General features: G+C 47.3%; 1 protein-coding gene across 6 annotated transcripts in view; it reads left to right on the top strand.

The window, feature by feature from the left end:
- The window catches only part of LOC139061340 (uncharacterized), a 109,928-nt gene extending 85,609 nt beyond the window's left edge, over window positions 1-24,319 (top strand). For all 6 annotated transcript variants that reach the window (XM_070541252.1, XM_070541250.1, XM_070541253.1 and 3 more), the window contains 2 exons: window positions 20,864-20,986; window positions 24,081-24,319. In XM_070541252.1, coding sequence (XP_070397353.1) covers window positions 20,864-20,986; window positions 24,081-24,272 — 315 coding nt within the window. In that variant the 3' untranslated portion in view covers window positions 24,273-24,319. The remainder of the gene's footprint in view (window positions 1-20,863; window positions 20,987-24,080) is intronic.
- The last annotated feature ends 2,289 nt before the right edge of the window (window positions 24,320-26,608 follow it).

Raw genomic sequence — 26,608 nt, 5'->3', positions numbered from 1 at the left:
CGGTGCAACACAAGTTTTACTCGTCGGCGATGAATCTCCTTGCAGACATTTCGTACGCCTTTCAGAGACTCGATCATGTTCTGGCGATTAGAATCCGAACGCACGCAAATGCATTTGATTACATGGGCTTACGTATGTCGAATACAGAACCTTTTTTTTTATGCTTCGGTGGCTTCACGAAGCGTAACGATGTGAGCATCATTTGCCTTATTCAATGTTCAAATGATACCCTCGTGCTATGAAGTATTGCGGAAGGTACGCTGACCTATTTATCATTCGTCAGGCACAGTATATACGATGCCTTTTTTCGCCTTGTTTTTCTTTTATCAATAAAATATTTACTATGTGTCGGTTCGTGAAATCGCTTTAGCGCGAAGCTGATATATGCCTCGCCAGAGTGAGCATCTGAGGACAGATATCTAGCCGCGGCTTAGACAAAACAAGGCACACTGCGTTCTCAAGAAATGAATCGTAGCCGAAGTGCCGTGCCATTTCTTTGTTTCTTTAATGCCAGTGCCTAGCACGTAACAGCGCGTACATATACTGAACAACTCGCTTAGGCAGGTGTAGCAATGCTGCTCCCATGACGAGCACGTTCACATGTGTTCAAAGCCGTTCACCGAATCGAATCAAGCCATGGGTTTAATGTGCCGAGGAAACACATGCGCCATGATGAGAGTACTAGGGGGCTTCGAGTTGATTTCGATCACGTTGGATTGTTGATCACGCGTTCACAACAAGCAAATGGGGATTTTCCCATTACAGCCCCATCAGAATGCGATTGTCGCGGTCTTAAATTTTTGCTGGTCGTAGAGTGGATCTAGCCACGGAGTAAAAGCTGTGGAAAATTTTCCCAAGCGAGTGGTAGTGCGAGGACGTGGGAAAAGGTGCTGTGAGTTTTGGCATCGTGGATGCAGCGACGTGATTGCCAGAATAATCGTTAGTGCCAAGCGAAAATAAGAAAAACATTTAGGGATCCGCTAGAGGGCGATGAAATGGTAGAGGGAAGCGAGGTACTGCACACTGTTGCCTTTCGAATGCCTCAGACCGATGTTGCCATTGCACCGTCCCAGCTGCTTTGAAGCTCAAGTATCTATCCCGCCTTAATAAGGCTTCAGACTATCCAGAAGCGTTAATCGTTCCAACCGCGGAGGTGTATCCTTCGTGATAGAAAATCTGGGCACAGGAAAAGGCTGTCATTCCTGCGAAGCACACACTTTTCCATTGGTTGAAAAAGATTGCACAACGGGCTGGCGTTCGGTGTGGTGTTTTCTGCCCCTTTCAAATCAATTACCGTTGCAAAACTAACCGGTCCCTGGGAGAAAGTCGGATAGTTGCAGTGTTCATCGCGGGAAGAGCTTGGTCGAATGTGCGCTAGGTGTGGAATACAAATCCCTAAGATATCTAATGCCGCACCGACCCGCGGCGGAGGTGAAGCGGGCGTTAAGCACTGCCCATACGTGGGCCGATGCCGAAGTTAGTGCAATGCCGGACCGACCAGAGGCGGAGGTGAAGCAGGCGTTAAGCACTCCCCATACGTGGGCCGATCCCGAAGATAGTGCAATGCCGGCCCATTTCGCGTGGGTCATATACCAGCAGATGTGCGAACGCCTGCATACCAGGACATGCGAATTGTCTCCGTAGTGGCAAGGATGGCTTTTCCTGCCCACATGCAGGCCATGCAAATGTAGACGAATTTTCAAACACATGCGAATACTCTATAAACACTGGCACGACCACACTGTAGCATCATCGTTGAAGCTGCTCAGATGACACGCGAATAAGGCTTATCTCAGAGCAAGACGTCTGTGCTTCCTTCTGGAAAAGCTGTACAAGGGGTGCCGACGACCGCACCTAGCGATAGTATGGGTTTTGCTCTTTCCTTAGCCTCATCTCTAGTTAATCACGTTTTTTTTTTGCCTTCGTCTACTTATTTCCGTGTTCCGGTACAATAAAGCTCAGCTGGAAGTTAGCGCTTGTCGTCGCCTGTGACGCTGTGTACTCGTCCTCTGCTTAGCGCTGTAGATCTAGCTAATTATAGCATCCCAGCTAGCCTAAACGGCTACCGTTTTAACGTAGAAGGAAGACTTCTTGTGCCATGAAAAGCGGCAAAGGTGCCGGTATGTCAAACTTTGCACGAACTATCCCTTATAATTCGTTTCTTGAGGGAACTGAATTGTCTTACGTATTTTTTTTATTTTTTTGTGCAGTGCAGTGCAACGACAATTAACAAACCGTATTCAGTTTTTCGGGCGTTCACTCTGATGTGCGGTAATCATGTGAATAAATGAACCATCCAAATAAAACTAAAAACTCTGAGATTACATGCCCGACTTGATGTATATTTATACGATGTAAGTCATTGGTGGTTCTATTTATCTGCGCCTTGCAAAGAATCGATTGATGAACACCGCGTTGAAACTGTTGCGTCCCCAACGTTCGCGAAAAAAAAAAATGCGGCTGCCTTAAAGGGACACTAAAGGTTACTATTAAGTGAACGTGGACTGTTGAAATACCGTCCCAGAAACCTCGAAATGCTTGTTTCGTCCCAAGGAGAGACTTATATTAAGAGAAAATGCGTTCTGAAGAGTCCGCGTACTGAAGAGTCCGCTCTAGCGCAGTTAAATCGCCCACCCTCCGATCGAGGAGTACTGACATCATGGTCTCATAGTGACGTTCGCCATCGGTGAGTAGAACGGCGTCCGCAGACGGCGCTACGGCTTTTCTGCGCAAAACGCGAACGCGCGGCTAGAAACAGAGCCAAGACAGAGCCGACAGCAGAGCGAAAGCAGGAGTGTGGCGGCTAGCGGAAAGAGAAACGCGCGACCATAAACTGGTACTTTATTCTATGATGCAACCTTCGACGCTCGTCGCAATGGACCCTGACAACGACAGATTGGCTCGCGATGCTGGGCTCAACTTCAGCGATTTGAGCGCTGACGAGCGCGACCTGCTGCTGAGGGCTCGCGCTGCCGGCGTCGTTGCGTACTACGACGGCGACCTCGACACCGGCTCTCTGGAGCGGGAAAGCAACGAGGGCTTCCCACGACATCACATGGACGTGGCATTCTCAGTGCTTGTTCGAAATGAAAGTTTCGCGAGCCAGCAGAACCCGCACAGCATGACGCGATAACGAAACTACTGAAACTCCAAAGCGTGCGCGGTGCAGAGTTGAGCGAAAACGAAACCTTTCGACCACCCATACTACGGAAGGGTAACGTCAACATGTTATTTTTTCTTAGAATCGAATAGACGTATAGAAGTAGCATTTTCTTCCGTCTTATAATCGAATGAAATGATATTTTTAATACGAGTAGTTGAGTATTAGTAACACAAATTATGAGGAGTGCTTTCGTCATCGGGCCAGTAGCGGAATGTCGCTGGGGGGGTCTCAAATCGTGTCATGCATTTACCTCAATTTCTCGGTTACTAAAGCTCTGTTCGCGACTATATTGACGCCTTAGACGTTCTACAACATTGCTCTACAACTTTAACTTCACTTTCTGGTAACCTTTAGTGTCCCTTTAAGTGCTTGAAACATTGCAGTTTTTAGAGCGAAGCTATTAAGAGCTAGTTCCCCCAGGAGGCACACCTTCTCCTCTCCGGCGTCTGCGTCGACGCCACATGCGTACGTGCCGTCGAGTACGCGCCGTGACTGACACAGCCCTACGAGCATAAAATGTCATTGCATCACACGTGCGCCGATCACGAAAATAGTGCAATGCTCGGCCGACCCACGGCGGAGGTTAAGCAGGCGTTAAGCACTCCCTATACGTGTGCCGATACCGAAGATAGTGCAATGCCGGGCCGACCCACGCGAGGGTGAAGCAGGCGTTAAGCACTCCTCATACGTGGGCCGATATCGAGGGTAGTACAATACCGGGCCGGCCCGCTACGGAGGTGAAACAAGCTTTAAGCACTAACCATACGTGGGCCGATCCCTAAGATAGTGCGATACTGGTGCGACCCACGGCGGAGGTGTAGTTCGCCATTAAGGGGCCCACATACACAGCTTCGCTGGTCATCCTTCTTCAGAGAGTGGAAGGGCACTGAGTTTTTCTTCATACGTTCGTATCCTAAATGTTTCAAAGAAATGTTCTGTATGAATTGTGCAGTAAGCGTGTTGGTACTGTATTTTATGTTTCCTTGGCGCTACATACAGTCTTTGTCAAAAGTACACATGCTAGTTCTCCTATGACCGCCACGGTCACTACTTACTATTTACTAACTTACTGAGGAATTAAAAGAACTATTGCACTCATTATCACGGGCGCCATAAAAACTTGAGCACACGGCAGAAAGACGTTTATGGTGAACGCGGTGGTTGGACCGTATATTTTTTACAAAGGCTGCACAGCAAATCATATATATGCAATTCTTTAGTACAAAAAGTTTGAACCGGGTTTAAAGAGTGCTTGTAGAGCTAGTATTAAAAGTCGAAGTTTCGCCCGAAAGGCGAAGCATTGATTGCGATAGCAAATTAGTGGATGGCTGTATTAACTAAGGATAGCAGTAGTTTTATCGGCTGTTTGAAGTCGTAGACATAGGCATGCTAACTAAATCGACAAGCATGGTGTCACACGCGCGCAAGCAAGCATGCGCACATCTCACTCGATGACCGCGGAAGCCGGCTGTCAAAACACTGCAGTGAGAAATCGCGGCAGCAGCAGGGAGCGAATTGGTCTTCGTGCTGCCTCTCGCATCAACGCGCACTAAGCCGCGAAAACACAGCGCACGGCGGACTCTTGTTCCCTGCGCAGAAGGGTTTCGAGATAGAGTGGCCCGGGGAAGCGCGCAAAGTTCACCCGTGGCCACCTGGGCCACCCGTAAAACGACCCCCCCCCCGCACCCGTCCACCACACCCTCCCCCCGGAGCCTAGCGGGCGAGCCTAAAACCCCTTGATAATTTGAAAGTAGCGACACTCTCCTCCTCGCGGCGCTTTCCTCCTCGATTCTACTCGCCCACCGGCTGCGCACGACACGCTATTCCTCCTGGGCTCCCGCATACGGGCCGCAGGATTCTATGGAGGCGTGTTATATTGGGCCAGTTGCGCGCCCCAGTGGGGTTGAAAATTTTGAGAAATGCTAATAACAGCATTAGACCTCTTTTTCAAGGTCCCGTTTTGAGCTACAGAAAATACCACGTGACCGAAGGAAGGCGGGAAGCGAACCAAAGCATGTGCAGCCGCGTATAAGAGATGATTAATGATTACCAAAGTAATGATTGATTAGTGATTGGATTGTTGTTCATGCACCCTAATCCACCCCAATCGGTCTTAATACCCTTTCATCAACACTTCACCTTAATCCACCATAGTTCTCCTCCACGCACCTAAATCTTTATTCATGCAATCCTTCGTAATGCACTCTAATCCACTATAATCTTCTTTAATACACTCTAATCAACCTTAATCCTCCCTAATCCACCTTATGTCAACCACTAATGATTCATTAATTAACTTGGTTCATCATTCTTTCATACAGGGGTGGACATGCTTTGGGTCTCCTCTGGCCTTCCTTGGGTCACGTGATACTTCCAGTTTAGAATGCGACCTTGAAACATAAAGATCTAAAGGCTTTCGCCTTAAAACTTTAAAAAAAAGCTCAATTTTGACTAGTGAATGCTCATCACCTACAATACTACGGGGATACTTGCCACTAATTTTTTCAGGGCGCAAAGCAGAGTCAATAATACTGTGCTTCTGACTGAATAACAACAGTTAACGACGTGCGAAGTGATGGAGCCACCCCAGAATATTAAGCATACTGAGGACAACTGCAACAAAAACGCTGGTGAGCAGGCCGGAAGAATGATAAAAAAATGCAGCATTACGGGATGCTTTGCTACGAGCTATAAGATAGACTCCTCAGCTCGCAAAACAGACAGACAGATAAACTTTATAAAAAGAAAATCAGAAAACCGCTAATGGTCGGGGCCCTTAGTCCAGGGCTCCGCTGGCTCTTGCCATCTTCTCGGCTCTCTTTATCAGCTTGAGCTGGTCGTCGAGGGCCGAGCTCGACAGCAGTGCCTCCCATTGCTCCCTCGTGGTGTTCGTGTCTAGGTGTTCTATGTTTTGTAGTGTGCACTCCCACGTAATGTGGTATAGGGTTGGCGTGGCCCCACACCATGGGCGTTCGTCCCTGTAGGCTGTGGGGTGTATCCGATGTAATATGTGTAGGTTCGTGTAAGTGCCTGTCTGGAGCCTACGCCAGGCAGCGGCATCTTCTGTCTTTAGATTTCGATGAGGTGGTGGATATCGCAAGCGACGCCCTCTGTGGTAGTTAACGATGGCTGAATACTCGAGGTCGACAGGGTCTGGGTCTTCTGCAGCCGGCGTGATGAGTGCTCGGTTATGTACGAATCCTCGAGCTGCTCTGTCGGCCTGCAGGTTGCCCGTGATGCCAGTGTGGCCTGGTATCCAGATGATGGTTTGGGTGGTGAAGTCCTCAGGGTCCTCCTTGAGTATTCCGGCGAGGATTTGTGCAGCAGGTCTTCCAATTCTTCCCTGTAGGAAGTTGCGGCAGGCCTGCTGGGAATCCGTGAGGATCGTCAGTGATTGGTTTGCGTGTAGGCCCTCGCGGATGGCTAACGCGATGGCCATCTCTTCGGCTTCCGTGATCGTGCAGGGGCGGGTCGATGCAGCGGAGGTAACGTGGCCTCGGTGGTCGTATGCCACTGCCACTGCGCCCTTGTTTTTCGTCCCATACATGGCGGCGTCCGTAAAACGGGCCGTGGTATTGAACCTGAACGCCTTCTCCATGTACTGGGCCCTTGCTCTCCTCCTGCCGGAGTGTAGGTTAGGGTCCATATTGCGTGGTATCGGGGCAACGTGAAACCTGTCCTGGACGTGACGAGGTATTAAGCAGGTTTCTTGGGTTCGTGTTGTTATTGCTTGGAACCCTAAGGTTTGTAGGCCCTGCCGGCCCATGTGAGTCCGCGCAAGTCACTGTTGTTGCGAGACGTAATGGGCTTCTGTGAGTTCGCTGAGAGTGTTGTGCAACCCTAGCGCCAATAATTTTTCAGTCGATGTACTCATCGGCAGGCGGAGAGCGGTCTTGAACGCCATCCTCAAAAGTGTGTCGGCCTGCTTCGCCTCGGACTGTGTGAGGTGGTAGTAAGGCAGGCTGTATGTGATTCTGCTCCCCACCAGACCACTGACCGGTCGGAGGGTGTCCCTTTCCTTCATTCCTCTGTTCTTGGATGTTACGCGGGAGATCATGCGTGATATCGCCTTGACACTGGTTTTGAGGAGTGTAAGGGTGTGTGTAGCGCGCTGGTTGGACTGCAACCACATGCCCAGCACCCTCAGCAACGGCTTCTCTGGGATGAGGCCCCCGTTGAGGCGTACCTCGAGTCTTCTTGTTGGGTCTGTGGGGACTGCGTGGTTACCCCGGCCTCGCCAGACCGTAGGAGCTCAGATTTTTCGGGCGAGCATTGTAGTCCCCGTTGGCTGACGTATTCTTGGATTATATTTGCTGCTGTTTGCAGGCGTTCTTCTTTTTCAGCGAGATACCCTGTTGTGGTCCAGAGTGTTATATCGTCTGCTTAGATTGCGTGCCGAAGACCTGCTACGTCCTGCAGTTTGCTTGCGAGGCCGATCATGGCGACGTTGAACAGCGTGGGAGAGATGACGGCACCTTGTGGTGTTCCCTTGTTGGGAGGGTGGTACACTGAAGTCTGGATCTCTCCCATCTTCAGCTCCGCCATGCGGTGGCTCAGGAAGCTCTGAACATACTTGTACGTTCGCACGCCGCAGTTGGTGTTGGCCAGCCCTTCTAGGATTCCTTGGTGGCTGACGTTGTCGAAAGCCCCTTTGATGTCGATTGCTAGGAGGACGTGTTCGCCGCAGCGGGAAACGTTGCTGAGGACTTCTTCCTTGATTTGGAGTAGCACATCTTGTGTGGACTGGCCTGCGTGGAAACCGAACATGGTGTCCGGCAGGTGTTTGTTATCTTCCAAGTGTCTCTGTAGTCTCGTGTTTATAATTTTTTCGTACACCTTGCCGAGGCAGGACGTGAGCGATATGGGTCTGAGGTTTTCAATTGCCAATTTCTTGCCCGGTTTGGGGATCATGATTATTCGTGCGTGTTTCCACATCGCCGGTACCGTACCTTGTTCCCAGTGTTTGTTGAGAAAGGCCGTGAGCGCGGAGATAGACTTGTCGCTCAGGTTTCTGATCATCGAATTTGTGATCTGGTCCGTGCCCGCCGCTGTGTTACGAGTGGTGGCTGCGATGACCGCTCTCATTTCATTTTCGGTGATAGGTTCGTCCATTAGCGGGTTGGGTTGTCCTGTGCAGGGTGTTCTACATGGTTGTGTAGGAGAGGGATCTCCATAGCACTTGGTCTTGATGGCATCGATGAGTTCTTGTTGGCTGCCTGGGTAGGTGTGTAGTAACCGTTCCAGAGCCCTGTGTCCTTCTCCTTTGGTTTTGGTGGGGTCCAGGATGGCTTTGAGGATGTGCCACGTCTTGGCCGTGTCCAGCGCGCCACCGAAGGAGTCACAGAATCTACACCAGTTCGCGGAAGCGAGTTGCATGGCATATTCCTCTGCTTCCACTGTTATTTGTGCTATGCGCGTCTTCAGTTTCCTGTTATATTTCTGTTTTTTCCAGCGGCTGGTAAGGCCCCGTTTCGCATCCCACAGGTGTAGTAAGTGGGGATCCACCTCTGGGGTCTCTTCCGTTCTGGCGATTTCCTTTGCGTGGCGTTGTTTATGTCGACGGAGGTTGTCGCACCAATGTTCCAGATTCGTGATTGTGTCGGCGTCCTGTTCTTGGGCTTCCCTGATCTTTCGCCAGTCAGTGAGTTTAGCTGTGCCGATCTGCCTGCGTAGGCGTCTAGTCTGTAGTGTTATGTTTAATATGAAGTGATCGCTGCCTAGGTTTTCGAGTGTGTTGAGCCATTCGGCTCGCGTGGTTAGAGTGATGAAAGCGAGGTCGGGAGTTGTGTCGCGTGTGGCGCTGTTCCCTTCCCTCGTCGGTATGTTCGGGTCTGTGATGAGTGTGAGATGACACTGTTCAATTAGTGTTTGTAGCTGGAGACCCTTCCAATCCTGCCTCTGGTACCCCCACAGGGTGTTCTGAGCGTTGAAGTCACCCATGATTACCAGGGGACTGTCTTTAGCGAGGCGGAGGGTGTCCCCAAAGAGTTTTCCTTTGTTTGCCCGCCTTTGGCTAGGGGGGCAATAAATGTTGAGTACGAAGGCGCTCTGTTTCTGGTTGCCTTTGTATATTATTTCGAAAAGTACATGTAGTACGTCCACGTCGTCTATGGGTCTGTTTTGTATGGTTGTGATGTTTCTGTCTACTAGTGTGGCTACCTTCCACTTGTCGTCTTGACTTGTGTGGTATTCTTCGTAGCCATGTAGTGTTGGTCGGGTACTGGGCTCTTCTAGGGCTATGACCCCTGGTGGTTTTGAGGAATGAGCGATCAATTGTGCCAGCAGCCCTTTCTTCCTGCGGTACCCACGGCAGTTCCATTGCCAAATTTCTAAGTTTTCTTTGACTTGCCTGTATGGTCTAGGCATTGTTGGACGTTGTGGTCGGTGATGTTACGGTTTGGTTTGGTGCTGCTACAGGTGTGGCCTTGTAAAGGTTCTGTCGTAGTGTCTTTCGTAGTTTTATGGAGTGAAGCTGGTTCTTAAGCTTGCTGTCTACAGTGGCTTCCATATGTTTTATTGCTGCATCTGTCCGCTGTATTGCACTCTGTGTTATTTGTTCCAACTGGGCGCGTGTAGCGTCCATAAAGGCTTGCATCTGGGTGCGGATGGCATCGATATGGGTTTGTAGGTCAATGATGTCCTTGTGTGGAGCCGCCTCTTGTAGTATTTGTGTGAGCTGTATCACTTGTTGTTTGAGTTGCCTGTTTTCTTGTGTGAGTGTCTGTATCTGTGCGCGCATGGTGGCGAGTTCCTGTTCCAATTTCACCGATGGTGGCGTCTGTGGTTTTTTATACGAGGGGGAGGCTACTGCCGCCCCGCTTACCTCGTGTTCTTTGGTGGTAGTCCTCTTGACTGAGGCTTCCTTGGTCTTTCGGTGGTGTTGCTGGGGCCCCTTGTCTTTGAGTACCGTGATGGCTGGTGCTACCTGCTGTCCTTGCTTGGGCGTCGACCGAGATCGCCGTCTGGGCGACCGAAAGTGAGACCCTGGGCGAGAGCAGGAGCGGGACCTGGACCTCGGGTTGGAACCGGACCGGGATCTGTAGATGCTCGGAGACTCCGAGTAGTCGAAGTCGGAGCCTTCCCGCTCGGAGCTGAACTATCGCGGGTGAAGGTCAGCCGCCTTGGTCGAGTGAGTGACCGGGCGGGGCTGTCGTTGGGTTTTGGGTGTGGTGGTGGAGGCAGGCTTCCATCTGGGTGGCAATATGACACGGCACTTTGGCAGTAGCGGCAGCATCTGACGCATGTCCGCTGAAACACGTTTTTGAAATATTACAGCCTCATCGCCGATACTGTGAGCCCATACCGCCGCGCGGATTTCCCTGCCATAGATCTACTATCAACGCACTTTCCGAAGCGCCCCCTGGACCAGTGGCTATATCAAGTCCTGACAACCGTTTTCCTGCGCACTTTGGCAGTAGCGGCAGCATCTGACGCATGTCCGCTGAAACACGTTTTTGAAATATTACAGGTACGGTGGCTTCTGCCTCGTCTACAAGCTTTACCCGTGGAATTGTCGGGCGCTCGTCGCAAGACTGTGGTGCCCGTGCCCCGTCTTTGGCCTACCCCGGTTTCAAGCACTCAACTGTACTCCCGGTTTCTTCTGCCACTTGCAGCCTCATCGCCGATACTGTGAGCCCATACCGCCGCGCGGATTTCCCTGCCATAGATCTACTATCAACGCACTTTCCGAAGCGCCCCCTGGACCAGTGGCTATATCAAGTCCTGACAACCGTTTTCCTGCGCACTTTGGCAGTAGCGGCAGCATCTGACGCATGTCCGCTGAAACACGTTTTTGAAATATTACAGGTTGGTGGTTTTCCATCAGTTACCTTTTGTATGTGCTAGCCGCTGCTGCCAACGCTGCTTGAGATTTACGAGTGTTACTAGTACCTGTTGAAATGTCGCGTTGTTGTGTGTGCCGCTCCGTGGTGCCTGACAATGGCTTGTACATGACTTGCTGTGAGTGCAAATTCAAATTTCATTTTGGTTCGTGCTCCGGTATAACGGAAGAAGCTTTTACTGGAAAGCGCGACATGTCTAAGAAGGCATGGAAATGTGAGACATGTCGGGGGGTGGGACAAGGGGCGAATGCTGAAATTGAGCGGCACACGCCGCAGAGAGACATCGCAATTCGACTTCTAGCAATCGAAACCAAGCTAGATACCCTTTTGGATCTGCCAATCAAACTGGTGGAACTAGAATCGTCCGTGCAACATATTTCTTATAAATTCGATGAATTTCAGACGAGGCTGCAGGCTCAGGAAAAAGTTACCACACAACTATCAAACAGAGTTGAACAACTTGAACATGCAGATTCGAGCAGTGAATTGTCTCAAATCAAACGGGATCTGGATAACCTTGAATGCCGTAGCCGCAGGTTAAATATTGAAGTACACGGTATTACTGAAAGTGACAACGAAGACCTAATGATGAAGGTAAACGAAGTAGCGATGCAAATTAAGCTTCCACTATTGAACAAGAGTGATGTTATGGCTATACACAGACTTCCCGCTAAACCAGGCAAAACACGGGCGATCATTATCCGTTTTGTTCACCAGGAACTTCGCGATTCCTGGCTCGCTAACAAGAAGCAACTTAAGGACCATGGGCACGTGTTTTTCTGTGAAAATATGACACGGCTATCACGTGCTATTTTATCAAAGACGAAGGAATGGGCCCAGACCTCAGGATACGCATACGTCTGGCACTCAAACGGTAAAGTTTTGGTGCGAAAAAGGAGCGGCGACCGAGCTGTTGTCATACGCGGCGAGGAGGATCTGGCCAGTCTTACAGCCTCGAAGTGATGGCCGCATACGTGATAGCAAAAGATGTGTTATGTTTACTAAACCACAATGGCGACCCTGGAATTCCAATTTTCTGGGGATGTCGCGTCGTTAAAGAACCGATGTCCACTTTCAATATTTCATTTTAATGTGCGAAGTTTGAGAAATAAGTTTGATGAAGTCAGTTTGTATCTGTCTGAGCTGCAACACTGCTTCGATTTGCTTTGTTTTAGTGAAACGTGGTTTACATCAGAGGATGAATGCGCTTCTATTTTTGGATATGACTGTATCTCTGTTTACCGAACGAAAAAACTAGGAGGAGGAATTGCTATTTATATCCGTTCTGGTTTGTCGTACAGTATAATCCCCGAGCTCAAGATTGTTAACGAATGCTATGAATGTATTGGTCTTCAGTGCATGAACACCTTGATTTCCCTAGTGTACCGCCCGCCATCTGGATCCATGTGCAAGTTCTTAGAATTTACTGAAAAATTATTAGAACTCAGCACCGAACTTAAACTCGAAACAATATTAATGGGCGATTTTAATATAGATGCTTGCCCTGACAACCCAGAATATACGCGTTTTCAGGAAGCTTTTGAATCATACGGGTGTTCAAATGTCATCAACGTGCCTACTCGCATCACACCTACAAGCCAGACAACACTTGACCTCTGTGTGACGAGTTTTTCTGCTGAATATGTAAGGGCAGGGGTCTTGATGTGCGATCTTAGTGATCACTTGCCTATATACTGTCTGCTACCTCATAGACAGCCATCCAATATATGCCCTGAAAGCTTAAAAAGAATGTATTCAGAACAAAGTGTTAAGAAATTTGTTGAACTTGTCTCTGGTTATCGGTGGGACGAAGTGACCGCGGAAACTGATGTAAACAATGCTTACGATATTTTTATATCTACCTTCGCGTTGTTATACAACAGATGTTTCCCACTTAAGAAGTTTAAAAAACACAACAAAGCTAGAAAGCCTTGGATAACTCGTGACCTCTATAACAGGATAAAATGTCGTAACAAGCTCTTCCAAATCTTTTTGAGTAGCAGAAGCGAAGATGACTTTCGGTCTTTCAAATCTGAGCGTAACAAATTGAATTCCGATATTAAGCGCTCTAAACAAGAATATTACGCGAACAAGTTTTTTGCTATCATGGGAAATTCAAATCTCATGTGGAAAGCGATCAATGAAGTAATTAACAAAGGCGCTATCGCAAGAAAAGTTGCATTTCAGCATAGTGAATTGTCAGATATTGAGGTTGCAAATACTTTTAATTCTCATTTTATTGATGCTGGTGCGTCCTCACAAAATGATACACCAGTCTCTTGCACGGAATATATATTAAATCGATGTTCTTCTACGCTGTTCTTGGCGCCTACTGAGCAGTACGAGATACAGACAATAATTTTATCGTTGAAAGACAGTTGTGCTTCAGGTGAAGATGATATAAAAGTGAAGCCGTTGAAAGCCGTCAGTGAAATTGTAAGCACGCCTCTTTCACATATCTGTAACCTAATTCTTTCTAACGGTGTGTTTCCAGATAGGATGAAGCTAGCCCGAGTGACTGTCATTCATAAGAGTGGCCCAGTTAACGACATGAATAACTACAGGCCAATATCCGTTCTTTCTGTCTTCGCGAAAATTGCTGAGCATGTAATTAATAGAAGACTTTGTCAGTTTCTAAACACGTATAACATAATAGCTCAGGAGCAATATGGTTTCTGTAAGGCTAAATCTTCAGAAACCGCTTTACTTGAAATAAAGGAACAAATCCTTGACAACATAGAAAACCGAATGTTAACTCTAGGTATCTTTTTAGATTTTAGGAAGGCCTTCGATTGCGTGCAACACGATGTCCTTTTGAAAAAGCTACCTCTTTATGGAATTCGTGGTGTCGCATTATCCTTAATAAAAAGCTATCTGACCTCTAGAACACAGTACACAACAATAAATGGAGTTAGTTCCGAAATCCAGCACATTAAATATGGCGTGCCGCAAGGATCCGTCTTGGGGCCTGTTTTATTTTTACTCTATATTAATGATATTGTCAATATTCAAGGCTGTTCCAATATTATATTATACGCGGATGATACTAACGTGTTCTTCTCAGGAAGGGAAATAGGAAATCTTTTTGAGCAAGCTAACATCTAAATGCGAATAAACTCCAATTAAACATAACTAAAACTAAGTATCTAGTGTTTAAGTCAAAAGGAACAATAATCCACCCTCAGATAACACTCCAGTTCCAGAAGGTCAACCTCGAACAGGCAGCAACAGCCAGATTTTTAGGAGTTATATTCCATGAAAATATGTCCTGGTCACCGCACGTAGACGTTCTTAGAAAAAATATCGCTCGTGCTGTCGGTGTGCTAAATAGGTTGCGATATTTGCTACCGATAAATGTGAAGCGCAATATTTACAACGCGCTTATACATTCTCGATTAACGTATTGTTTGCTAGTTTGGTCAACCACTACACAAACTAACTTAAAATCAATTCAAACACTCCAAAACCGGGCACTGCGCGCGATAGGTAACTTAGAACGTACTGATACCACTAAACTATACTATAACAAATACAAAATATTAACAGCATCAAAACTTCACACTTACAAATTATTCCTCGAAATTTCACGGCAATTCTGGGAAGACAAATGTTCCTTCCAAAGTAAATACCATGGCAGAACGACAAACTATAACCTCAGAAAAACTCTAATAGGAAAACCACGTTGCAGAACGAAATACGGAGATCAAAAACTAGCAGTTCAACTTCCTAACCTTCTAAACGACTACCCCTTGGTATTGGACCTGCTAAATTCTGGAATTTCAAAGCAAAGCTTTAAGAAGACGGTAAAAGAATTGTTACTATCCGAAGACTAATAGAAATGTTGAACTACAGGTATAGAAAATTTTGTTCATGTTTCTTGTTGTTGTTTTTAGAAAACTGTGTAAACTTTAACCTTTCAGCTACCGGTATGGAAAATTTCGTACATACTTGTTTTTTTTTTTTTTTGTCGTTGTCGTGCTTCAATTGATTAGAAAACTGTATAAACTTTAACCTTTTTTTTTCCTTTCTTCTTACACGAATTGTGTACTCAAGTGTTGAAAATGTGTACTACTTTAATTTCATGTGTGACTGAAAGCCTGCCACTGCCATGTTGCTGCCAATGTACGGGTGGCACGGCCTAGTCAGGCATATGTATTGCCTTTAGCCGTGTCCCCTAAGACAATCTGTTCATTGTCTTGAATAAACCAATAAAGAAAGAAAGAAAGAAAGAAATGCGTTTGAGCTTGTTGTTGCACTCTGTTGCGGCGGTGAGATGGGCCCCTCCGCAAAGGGCGCACTTCGGAACACAAGTGTGACAGGCGTCAGGGTTAATGTAGTTAATGTAATTAATGTAGTTGCAAACGTTGCACGCACGAACCGTTGGGTTGGGGCAGACGTCTGGTCGGTGTCCGGTGATTCTACAGATGCAGCAGAACTGCCTTGTCGGCTGGTAGTCTCGGCAGGGCATCTCCCCTCCATAGTAGTACACAAATCTTGTCACCTGTGGTCCCTCGAAGTGGAGTAGGGCTGTCTGGGATTTTCCGAGCATACGGGCCCGCACGATGCGGACTCCATGTGTGCGGACCCGAAGATTCGCCATAAGCTCTTCTTTGCCGGTGCCTGCGTCGATGCCGTGTACGACACCTTTAAGCAGGCCCTCGGGTGTTGATAGGTACACCTTCACGGGGTGTGATCGTCCGTGAAAGGTGAGGCTTATAATTTCCATGAATGTGGCCGCCGTGGCCTCGTGAGGTGTGCTCACGATGATGGTGTTCGAGCCGTGTCGCAGGCGGATGATGAAGTCGTCCCCCTTGCAGGTCGGCGCACCTCCGGTGGCTTGGACGATCGCCTTGGCCACTTGGTGGGTCTGTAGTTTTCGAACGATGAGGCCCGGGGCAGGGTGTATAATGATTTTCATGTCAGTGCGCGGAAGTGGAGGCGCCCGTCGGCGAGGCCTGCTCCTTGCAGCCGCGTCTTCAGAAATAGGTGTTCCGGCTCCGCGCTCTTCGCAGGTAGCTTGCGACGTGGCTTTCGCGGCGGCGGCTGGTACCTTGGTTAGAGCTAGCCCTAACGGTGTGGTTTCCGATGGCGTGGTTTGCCCGACTGGATCTTGCTCACCAGTGGATTGTTGTTTTTGCAGGCGGCGTTTCCGATGAAGGGAAACGACCATTTGCCACTGGGATTCTTGATTGTGGAGCTGCTCCGAGAGGACGGGAGACGGCCCGGGCAAGGCCTCGTCAGGCAGGGGTCTCGGGTGACTCTCGGATACAACTTCCGTGGTTTCGGTGTCGGTGGTTGGTGGGCAATGGTGCCTGGTTTCCCCGCGATCGTACCGTTCCGGGCTGGGTCGTCCCCAGAGCTCACCGTAGACACGGTGGCTGCTTGCGGGTCTCCGAGCTCCCACGCGCCAGCGTTCGGCGTTAGGGCTAACCCTACCGTCGGCGTGGCCGAACGAATAGGGCTCTCGTTGGTTTTAAAAGTGCGGCTCACCGAAGTTCGGTTCCGTTGAATCCCCTTGATGTTGCTTCGGCCAATGTCATGCAGCCACTGCTTCCTACGCAAACCGTTACGCTTTCTTTGTGGTATCATAAAAACGGTATAAGCATCTTCAGGTTTCTTGCTGCAGTTATATGCGCAACAGCCCGGCATAGCGCTAGCACATAGACCAGAAACACTGCGCACAACGTTCGCTACGCCGAGCTAAAGCACCGAGCCAGCCGTACTCAGGAGGAAAATGGCGCGAACGAAAAAGAAAAACACAAGCAAAACTCAAGATCCGTGCGTTTCCAAGGGCAACGGCAGGGAGACCAATCGCCGTGCAGAAAAACGGGTACAAAACTGGTTGCCGCGGAGGGGACACGCAAGGGGCGAGGAGGAGGCGAGGAGGTCGCGCGGCGGCGGCAGAGTTCAAAGAGTGGCGGTACTTTCATATTATCAAGGGACTTTAGGCGAGCCTAGCTCTATAAGAAAATAATTACTATCGAATGGGTAAATCATCATCATCGCCTCGTTGAGAGCGGGAAGCTAGGAGTGCTCTGTGACAGTATCACGTGCCTGGATCTGTACATTAAACGGCCAACTCAAAACTGCCTGAATACGACGCTGATGTTATCAATGGACGTATGTTAAAAGCTTTTTGAGAGTATAATCCTTTGTGGGTCTCTACTGAAAAGATATAAGTGCAAAGGTGTGTACCAGAGTGCAGTGCAATATTGGGAGTGTTAGGGCGAATTTCCGAAATTAAGCTTCAGTAATTCGTGGAGGCTCAGCCCACGTTTCACCATTCAACAATGCGCCGAAACAAATCTCTAAAATGTGAAACTAGAACATTCTGTCGTTCGAATACGCTATGACTTCTCAAATACTTCGCGGCGATGCGAGTTTAAATGCAGTGTTACATAGCTTTTTATGAAAGTAATTATAGCTGTCATTAACGTAATTAACTGTATGTAAGCATAACCGTAACCGTTAAGTAACCGTAAGTAATTAACTGTATCGCCACTGAATATTTCAGAGAGCCAGTGCGTAAAGCGCTGGCTCTCTTGATGTGACTAGTTAACGTGTTGTTTCTAGATGTGATGCTGGTATTTAAAATATATGTCACATCAGAATGGAACACCGAAAGAGTGCAGCGGGTGAGTGGCATGTGAGACCTCAGGCGAAAAATAAAAGGGGAGGAAATACAACGTTCCAAGCATTCACAAAATTTAAAAGGGATGCATTAAATATGGAGATTTCCTTGTATTTTACAATACCTGCTTGAAAGTTCATAGTGCGAAACGGCTGGAACTACTTTGTGGATTTACAAAATACTATGAAAATGTGCGCTATGGACCCTCTTCGCGGCGACCCCGTGGCCGCTGCCACGTTTGATCACGTGGTTACGCGTCCATTTCTTGCGCCAACTGCCTCCGTTGCCTCCGCGTTTAGAATGGGTGTGTATGACGCAGATGTGGCCTAGCAAACCTCGTGTTTCAGGAGATATCATAGACGGTGACTGGATGGACGACACGGAGCTTTGGCCACAGCTTCAGAGAACATGCAAAATTTGGACGCTGATCAAAATATATGCCCAAACAGCGCGAGCAGCGTATATGGTGCTTGTTTTAAAAGCGAGGCTAAATATGTATTCCGAGCTATCCAAACCTTTCACTTATGAATTGAAACAGCATGTTTTGCCCTTCGTTCTTTATTTTTGCGAATATTTTGAAGCAGTATGCTTGTCACATTTCTGACGCAGTACATTTCCTTGTTGCGGTCGCTCTCTGATTATTTCGGCCTAATCGCTCGGGGGAGTGCTCAGTTCTGATATACAGTGTGTTTCAGCGAACACTTTCAAAAATCTTTAAAAGTTTTCTGTGGCAGATATCACAATTCTGGTTCATGAGCTGGTCTACTTGAAACGGCGTACAATACTTGCACAAAAAATAGAGTTGCAAAATCGACTAATTTATAAAAAATCACTAATTAAGTTTTAACTAATAACGTTATGGCCCATATTGCAATTTACAAATTCTAGCCGTGGAGTTCGCAAGGGGGATCCACTTGGAACGAATTCTCAAGATTACACCAGTTTTGAGATACAACTTCCCGAACTTTGCGGAGAAATGCATTGGCGTCGCAGTTAATTTGTTAACAAAACGTCGTTTCATGCACCGAAGCACACAAGTAACTGGAACGCCAATGCATTTCTCCGCAAAGTTCGCGAATTTATATCTCGAAACTGGTGTCGTCCGGAGAATTTGTTCCAACTGGATCCGCCTTGCGCAGTCCACTGCTAGAATTTGTAAATTGTAATATGGGCCATAACATAATTAGTTATAAAGTTAATTAGTGCATTCTTGTTAATTAGTCGATATTGCATTTCAATTTTTTGTGTAAGTAGTGTCCCCCGCTTCGAGTAGACCGGCTAATAAACTAGAATCGAGCTATCTGCCACAGGCAACGTTTAAAAAATTGGAGTGTTGGCTGAAACACCCTGTATTTGTTCTTGCCGCGCACAAGGCTTGAAACATGGCCGTTTTGTACATTTTAGTACCTTGTTGCAAGGATGTATTATCGCTAGTAACTCGCTTACTCTTGTGGACCATCACGAAACATTCAGCTTCGACCATTCGTGCGCTATTGGTGCAGTCCGTCGTTTGTCGTGCGCATATAGGGCGCGTATATTTATGTGTGCGTCCATTCACTTACTGACACGTTGGCGACAAAGTTTGCGTAAGATTCCGTGCACGCTGGGGCAGACGTGCATAGATACTGTGCGCGAAACGTACTATGACAGAAAGTGGCGCTACTCCCTTTGTCATTGTTTAAGGAGCGGAACTCACTCTTGCCGACGTTGTGGGGCTGAAGCACTTTCTTCAAAGGTTAGGGACACTAGAGCTGTGCACGGGCCGCAAACGCTTCCCTTCTTAGCTTTTTTACTGGGAGGCGCCTGCAAGCGGCGGCTTTTCCAAAGCGTCGGTACTTCGTAGAACCGAAAACGCATTCCCAGCCTCCGCTATCCTTCGTTTGCCTTTTGTTGGCGTTTGTACTTTTCTCCCGCCCTGTAGATTCCATTTTTGATGAATAAATACATTGCACTTCCTGCTGTATCTACATGCGAGACGACAAGCCTACTTTCCCATAAGGTGCGCAGTCGAGATCGGGGAGCCCGACCGGTCCGTCCGAGACATAGAAAGCCTGGCCCGAGCCCGGCCCAAGCCCGAGTAAGAGAATCTCCAAATGGCCCGAGCCCGGCCCGCGGGCCGGGTCCGGGCTTTCGGGCCGGCCCGAGCCCGTGCGCAGCTCTAAGGGATACAACGCTCGCGGATGGGCACATTTCTGTATCCTCGAAGAAAGCTGTGCATCTCGAAGTGCCGGTAACACGTACAGACAGTTGCCGCAATGGTCCGCGATCTTGGCTACACAGATTCACTCCAATCCTTAATATGCTAGCCACTATTTTTGGAGCCAACTACTGCACACATCTTCAATCCACGGGATTCAATCCGGCATGATTGGAGCACAGTGCGTCAGCGAAAACTCAGTTGCATTTCCGACAGCTGATCACACAGAACCAAGGTGGAAGCGGTAATGGTTTCGTATTCGTGCGCTCTCGCTGAGGCGACGTGCGACGCGCCGCCAAAAGCGCCATCTGATTTCTCTAGAACAAACTACTCCGTGAAAGGGGTCAATAACTCATGTAAGACAATTTGGTCTTAGCGTATGATATCACATAAGAAACATGTGTCCAAACGCTATTGTTGGGTATACATAGTTTACTAAATATCATATAGTGGTTCTACGCCACTTAGGCGATAGAAGCACCTGAACATCTGGCCATGCGGATGCCTCTTGTATTTTTTTAAAAGGAAGATGGGAGCATAGGCGCATGGTCCCGGTATTTAAGCCAGCTGCTTGACGAGCAAAATGCTAGGGGGTGTCTGACATAACTGCCCCTGAGGTACGTGGGCGCAGCACTCAAGTCGCCCCATTAGGATGATCTCGTTTCCTTAACAATGTCCAGTTCAATAATTAGTAACGCGGCACTCATTAAAAAATGTGCATTCGTATGTAATTTTCGACGAAACCATTCCCCACCGTCTACATATGACAATTTCACTTGATGGAAAGGCTAACTGAAGCCTTCAGTTGTTCACTAGGTGCACTGCATAAGAAGTCTATCGAAGCATGGCTTTGAAAACTGGTTTACATAAGTTGCTTTTTAAATCTCGTGCATACTACATTTTTCGGTGTAGCTAGATGATATTGGTTGAAATCCCATCGAAAGAATAAGTTGAGAGCTTAAGCATAGGCTCAAGGTTGCATGATCAGGTTTGTCATGCCCCACTTTTATAACCGCCAAAATTGACCGCAGGTGTGCAAAGATTGGAAGTACGGGCATGTCCAGAAGAACGAACTGTTCAAGTGCAGGTACAACGTTGACAACAAGAAGCTCATGACCTTTGTCTACGACGTGCCCGAGACACTACGGTACAAGGTAATTAGCATCTTCAGCACAAATGAGTCGAGCCAATGAATTCGTTTTCTCCAAGGTCGTTTTAATCCTGAAGCCACTAGAGACTGTTGTGAATGGCCAGTGTTGAGCTGACATAGCTAACATCAGCGAAATCTACAGGAGGATAAAGAAACCCTCGCTGAGACATAAAAAAAATTATGGGGTTTTACGTGCCAAAACCACTTTGTGAATATGAGGCACGCCGTAGTGGGAGACTCCGGAAATTTGGTCCTCCTGGGGCTCTTTGACGTGCACCTAAATCTAAGTAAACGGGTGTTTTCGCATTTCGCCCCCATCGAAATGCGGCCCCCGTGGCAGGGATTCGATCCCACGATCTCGTGCTTAGCAGTCCAACACCATAGCCACTTAGCATCCACGTCGGGTGTCGCTCAGACATCGCTTAACATTGGCCTGAATAAACGAAACAAGTCATGTGAATAGGGAAATCCTAATTGCATCTTTCAAAAAAAGTTAACAGCCGCTTGATGTAGACTATGTGTTCTTTCAGCCGGCACAAATTCTCTAAATTCATAAAAGACCGATGGTATGTGCTCTACGTATCACAGTTGAACGAGGATTTTCCAAAATCCAATTTTATGAATTTCTTGATTTTACGAAAACACGGGGAATGTGCTAGACGGAAATTCAAGACGATGAGCAAAACGAGAACAAGGTGAAAGCAGGAGCCAACGTTTCGACCAGTGGACTTGTCTTCGTACGTCGCCTCGAAGAAGGCAAGTCCACTTGTCGAAACGTTGGCTCCTGCTTTCACCTTGTTCTCGTTTTGCTCATCGTCTTGATTTTACGAAGAAATTCAAATTCCCCAAACTTATTCCATTAGGTGTAATGAAACTACGAATTCCATCGCTTGGTGGAATATTGACCATGCCTCTCGATATTAGGAAGCCACACCAAAGAAAAAAAGCGGAAAAGGAAACTAAAAAATGCCACGCAGCAAAAGACACGCTCTTTGGGATCGCGCGGGGGAATTCGCGAATACAAGGCTTGCGCTGACTGACTGCCACGCTATCCCGCCAGGCGTGGACTTCGTCGTCTACGTAAGCAATGACGACAGACATGAATGCAACAGAAAATTGGGATAGCTTGAGACGCTTCTTGCCGACGCAGAGCAAGCGTGAGAGAGAGCGTAGGTTAGGGCGTGTTGGTATTCCAACACCTATTGGTGAGAAGGTGACGACACGAACGCACACGTAGGTCGCGTGCCGACAGCTAGCGAGGTCACGGACACCATCGACCTCCTCCTAGCAATTTGCCGAGGCTGAAGAAATAACAAAACAGACTCTTCGCTTTGGCGACACACGTGAGCGGCGTGGCACTCTCATTGAAAAACCGTAGGCAAGTAAAGATAACCGATTTTTTTTTTCACGAGAAATAAATTAGCCGTCTAACCATGGAGTTTTCGTATCTTTCGATTTTACCGAATTCTCGAGTTTACGGACTTTCCATCACTCCCCGTCGACTACGCAAAATCTGGGCGCGACTGTATATAACTTGTCCAGCTCCACATGTTTTTCTTAGTACCAGCAGGAAGATATTCATTAGCGTTACGAATCTAATCTTGTACCGCTATCGTTACATTCCTTTCAAGTTTCGTTGTTACTTTCCGATAACAATTCCACCTACATGGGGCTAGGCTAAGGAAAAAAAAAAGCTCACAGACGGGGCTTGAATGACCGTTAGATATGCATACGTGGCAGCGGGTCCCGAGCCTACAAGGCTGTACAGTGTGCTTTTCTATGGCAGAAAAAAAAAACAAATTCACGAGTTGCTACATATATATGAAACAACAGCAGGTTCCTCACTTTGAAAGCAGGATATTATAAAAAAAACAGAAAAATAGAAAGAAGATATGCTGGCACATCAAATTACTCAACCTCTCCAAACGTGAGGTTAGTTATAACGGAGAATGTGTTGTCTGTGTCCACACGTGTTCTAAATTTTATTTACAATCAAACTAAGTCCGTCCCATCACTTTCTTATTACGTCAATTCTATGAAAACTACTATATCAACTGTCTATGAATTTGCTGCCTTACTTGCTAAATAAAGTATTCCTTATATGTCCATAGCTTATCAGAAGTGTACGTGGAAAGAAAATAATTCGTAATGCATTGGTACACGATCGCCAGTACATCTCAAGCTGCTGCGTTGGGGCGCTTCCCTATATGGAATCTAATTTATTGGGTGTTGAGAGAGTGGATGGTCATATGAGATAAAGCATTGCCGAAAGGAAGTCGTCATTGATTAATCACTGCGCATTGTCTTCCTTGCCTCAACTGCGTTATGCGTATGCCTGAAGTCTTTTTTCAGTACGTACTGCGTGCGTATATTTTGCAAATCTGTGTTGCTATTGAATATTTATCTATTGACTACACGACGCTGGCTGCGTCGTTGCCCTGCTCGAAGACATTTGCGCACGCGGTTAACGATGTGGGTCCGTTTTTACAAAAAAGCTCCTGCGCTACACTCTTAGACAAATTTTTTGTCCCTTTTTTAGACCCTTTTTTAGACCCTTTTTTAGACCCTTTTTTGTCACATAACAATAATCATCTGCCTTGCTTGCGTTTCCTTTCTTGAAAACGTACGTTTCCTGTCGAAAATGCTTTCTCGTACTGATAACGTGCATGCCGTTTGTGAGTTGGAAGTACCGGGCTCGCAGCGTTAAGGAAAGTAAATGCGGACAAGACAGACGACGATTATCGTTGTGTGGCAAGATACGAGCCAAAGGGTGCAATATTGTTTAAGAGTGTAGAATTGTCAGTAAAAGCACGTAGGAACCAATCCTGATGTTGTACGTGCGTATTATTTGCAAAGGCCGCCGGCCATTAGAAAATGATACTTATGAACTAAAGGCCTTGTTAATTTGTCCCTTGGTTTCTTTATGCCTTCATTCAAGTTCTGGCTCGTTTCTAAATTTTACAAGTTTCCATTAATCTTCAGTTAGACACCGATTATCAGACAATTTACTCATAAGCGCCTGTCAATATGCATATGTACCTTGCAATTGTTATGTCAAGTCTTATGTGTTTTTACTTTCTTCTGTTTTATTTCTAAAGCTCTGCCTTAGCCGGAAGAACGCAACCACACTGAAGTACGGATTCACGGCGGTGGGACTTGAGTTTTCGGATTACGATGGCTACTGTGGAATGGGAAAGTTTCCATTGCTGACCACAGTGAAGAAGACACTCGAGTTCTTCAAGCAAAAGTACGAGTCCCCGGACGCCTACCAGGACTGTCTGTCAGCGTAGCGCGCTGCTGTTATTGGCACCGGAATACAAGATGTGTTACACGAGTCTGTTACGTTTCTGATGTTAAGAGTAAGATTAACTTCTTAGCCGCTGCTATTTCTGCATTTTTCGCGAATTGCTGGGTGGGGAGATATTAGTGTGGCCGATCCCATAGAGTTTCCTACAAAAATTACTAGAGGGAACTCTGGCGCTGCAGTCGTTGTCCTACCATGGGAATGATGGGAAGTACATGGATTTGTCTGATCTTCGTGCTTGTGGATTCAGACGTTCTTGTAGCTTTGTATATTAGCTATATAAATGTTATTCTCGTATATTTCAGCGCAACCTATATAGACCGTTTCACCGGGCGAGGAGGATAGGGCGCGCGGAGAGCCTTTCCTCCTCTCTGGCTTGGGCGATCCGGCGCGGCGCTGCTTGAAAGTATTGCTGTCGCGTGCTGCGGAACGATTTCGAGATGTTTTAGATCTTACGTTGTGAAATTTACGCCATGTTCGTTCATATAAGATCGTCAAGGAAGCCTTTCAGTGTATCAGTAACTATACTGTAAGCAGAAATACGTCTTGGGGGCGCGAAAATGTGACGCGCATAATCAGCCGCGGTGTACGCGCATTATCAGTCGCGGTGCGTGTATGTGTTGTTTACTATTTTGCTTATGTCGATTTTAATTCAACAAAGAAAACCGGCGTCTCTGTATTACCAGCATTAAATGGTAAATCAGCTCATGGTCTGATCGCTTGGCGTAGGGAGCAAAACATAAAACATAAGAGCGCATGCTCGTGCACGGCCAAACTAAGGCAACCACGAAACATCTGAGCGGCAGGGCTATCAAATATTTGTGATACACCGGCGTCGTTCTCGCGCATTTAAAGTCTAGTAGGCTTCAAATAACCACATGTCTACGCTAGCCTTCCTGCATCAGGCCGACGGCTCTGCTAAACAGCGATCACTGCGGTTGATGAACCAGCACGATACACATTTAAGCTGTGCGCTTCGGCATTGTCTTTTTGGCCTGCATACAGTCATAACATATGAGAGGGATCGCATAAAAAGAATGCGATGCCAACATTTCCGTAATACGTGTAAGTGTGTCGTAGAGAACGGAACGAACACAACCGAAAAATATTCGGTTATCAGCCTCTTTCTCGAAGAAGCAAGAGAAAACTGGCTAAGGCCGCGATAGGACCTCGCATACTCACTCCGCACAGCGTTTATAAATATGTAACCGCTGATGCCGTATGCTCGGACCACGCGGTATATAGAACAAAGATATATGTAATCCAGCACCTACCACTGCTTAGGACGCTCGCGCAATTCGTAAACAGTCCCTTTGCTGGAGAAGCTTAATTCAGACTGTAAGGTATGTTGCTATTACTTGCCAAAACTATTTTATTCAGGGGCGGAAACCACATCCATCCAACCAAGTAGTCACGCAATGTAACCTGCAGCGAACAGTTTGAACGCATGTCGTAGTATAACATCACAGCTCATATTGTAGCAGAACGGTACCGGCGCTGTTCGGATCGTCGCGTATGTTTCATGGCTCGTAAACCACAGCTTAGAAATAGAGGATAATACTGCAATATGGTAATATTAGTGATTGGAACATTCAGAAATACACAATTGATCTCCGAGGCTCATTGTGGGCTCAAGTATGCGCGCACACATCGCGCTGCGTGTTCCGTTCACCTCAACGGCAACATAAATTTATGCCATGATGCCTTAAACCACTTCAGCACATCTCACAGAACCGTTTACCACGTAGAAGACGCACGTCATACTAAACAGACCGCACGACCGCGAAAACAAACGCCAGAACCTACCGCGGAGCGTATACCTGCCATGCAAAAGACCAAAGCCAGTATGGCGCTGCTCATAGGCGGCGCCACTGCGTTCGCAATACGGCTAGGGTGGCTAGAATTCTAGCCACCCATTCTAGCCACCCTAATATGGTGGCGCCTACGAAAAAACAGTCTATATTCTTCGAAGTGCACAAGACGCCGGAACGCGTACAATTGCTATTAATTGCAATGATTGAGCTTGTCCAGGTGGCCAAATCGAAACGCGCCAAGCGTCTCAAGGCACTGGCATGCCCGCGATAAATTCATAAGGGCGTTTGATTCGTTTGTCGATGCATGCGTCCGTGGCTTAAAGGGCCCCTGAAACGGCTCGGACAAATTTTGTAGGCGCGTAGGGTACAGCTTAACTAGAACATTCACACCACAATTTAAGCGAAGCGTTACCGAATAATTGAGCTACAAGCGGTTAGAAGCTACCCTCCTCCCTAGCCATGCTTTTCCCCCTCAACTCGCTCGCCGAGCGAGCGGCGCTAAACTCCA

The sequence above is a fragment of the Dermacentor albipictus genome, chromosome 6 (genome assembly GCF_038994185.2).
Source record: "Dermacentor albipictus isolate Rhodes 1998 colony chromosome 6, USDA_Dalb.pri_finalv2, whole genome shotgun sequence".
In the NCBI taxonomy this organism is placed as follows: Eukaryota; Metazoa; Arthropoda; class Arachnida; order Ixodida; family Ixodidae; genus Dermacentor; species Dermacentor albipictus.
The sequence above is the reverse complement of the archived record's forward strand: the minus strand, read 5'-3'. Positions and strand labels throughout refer to the sequence as shown.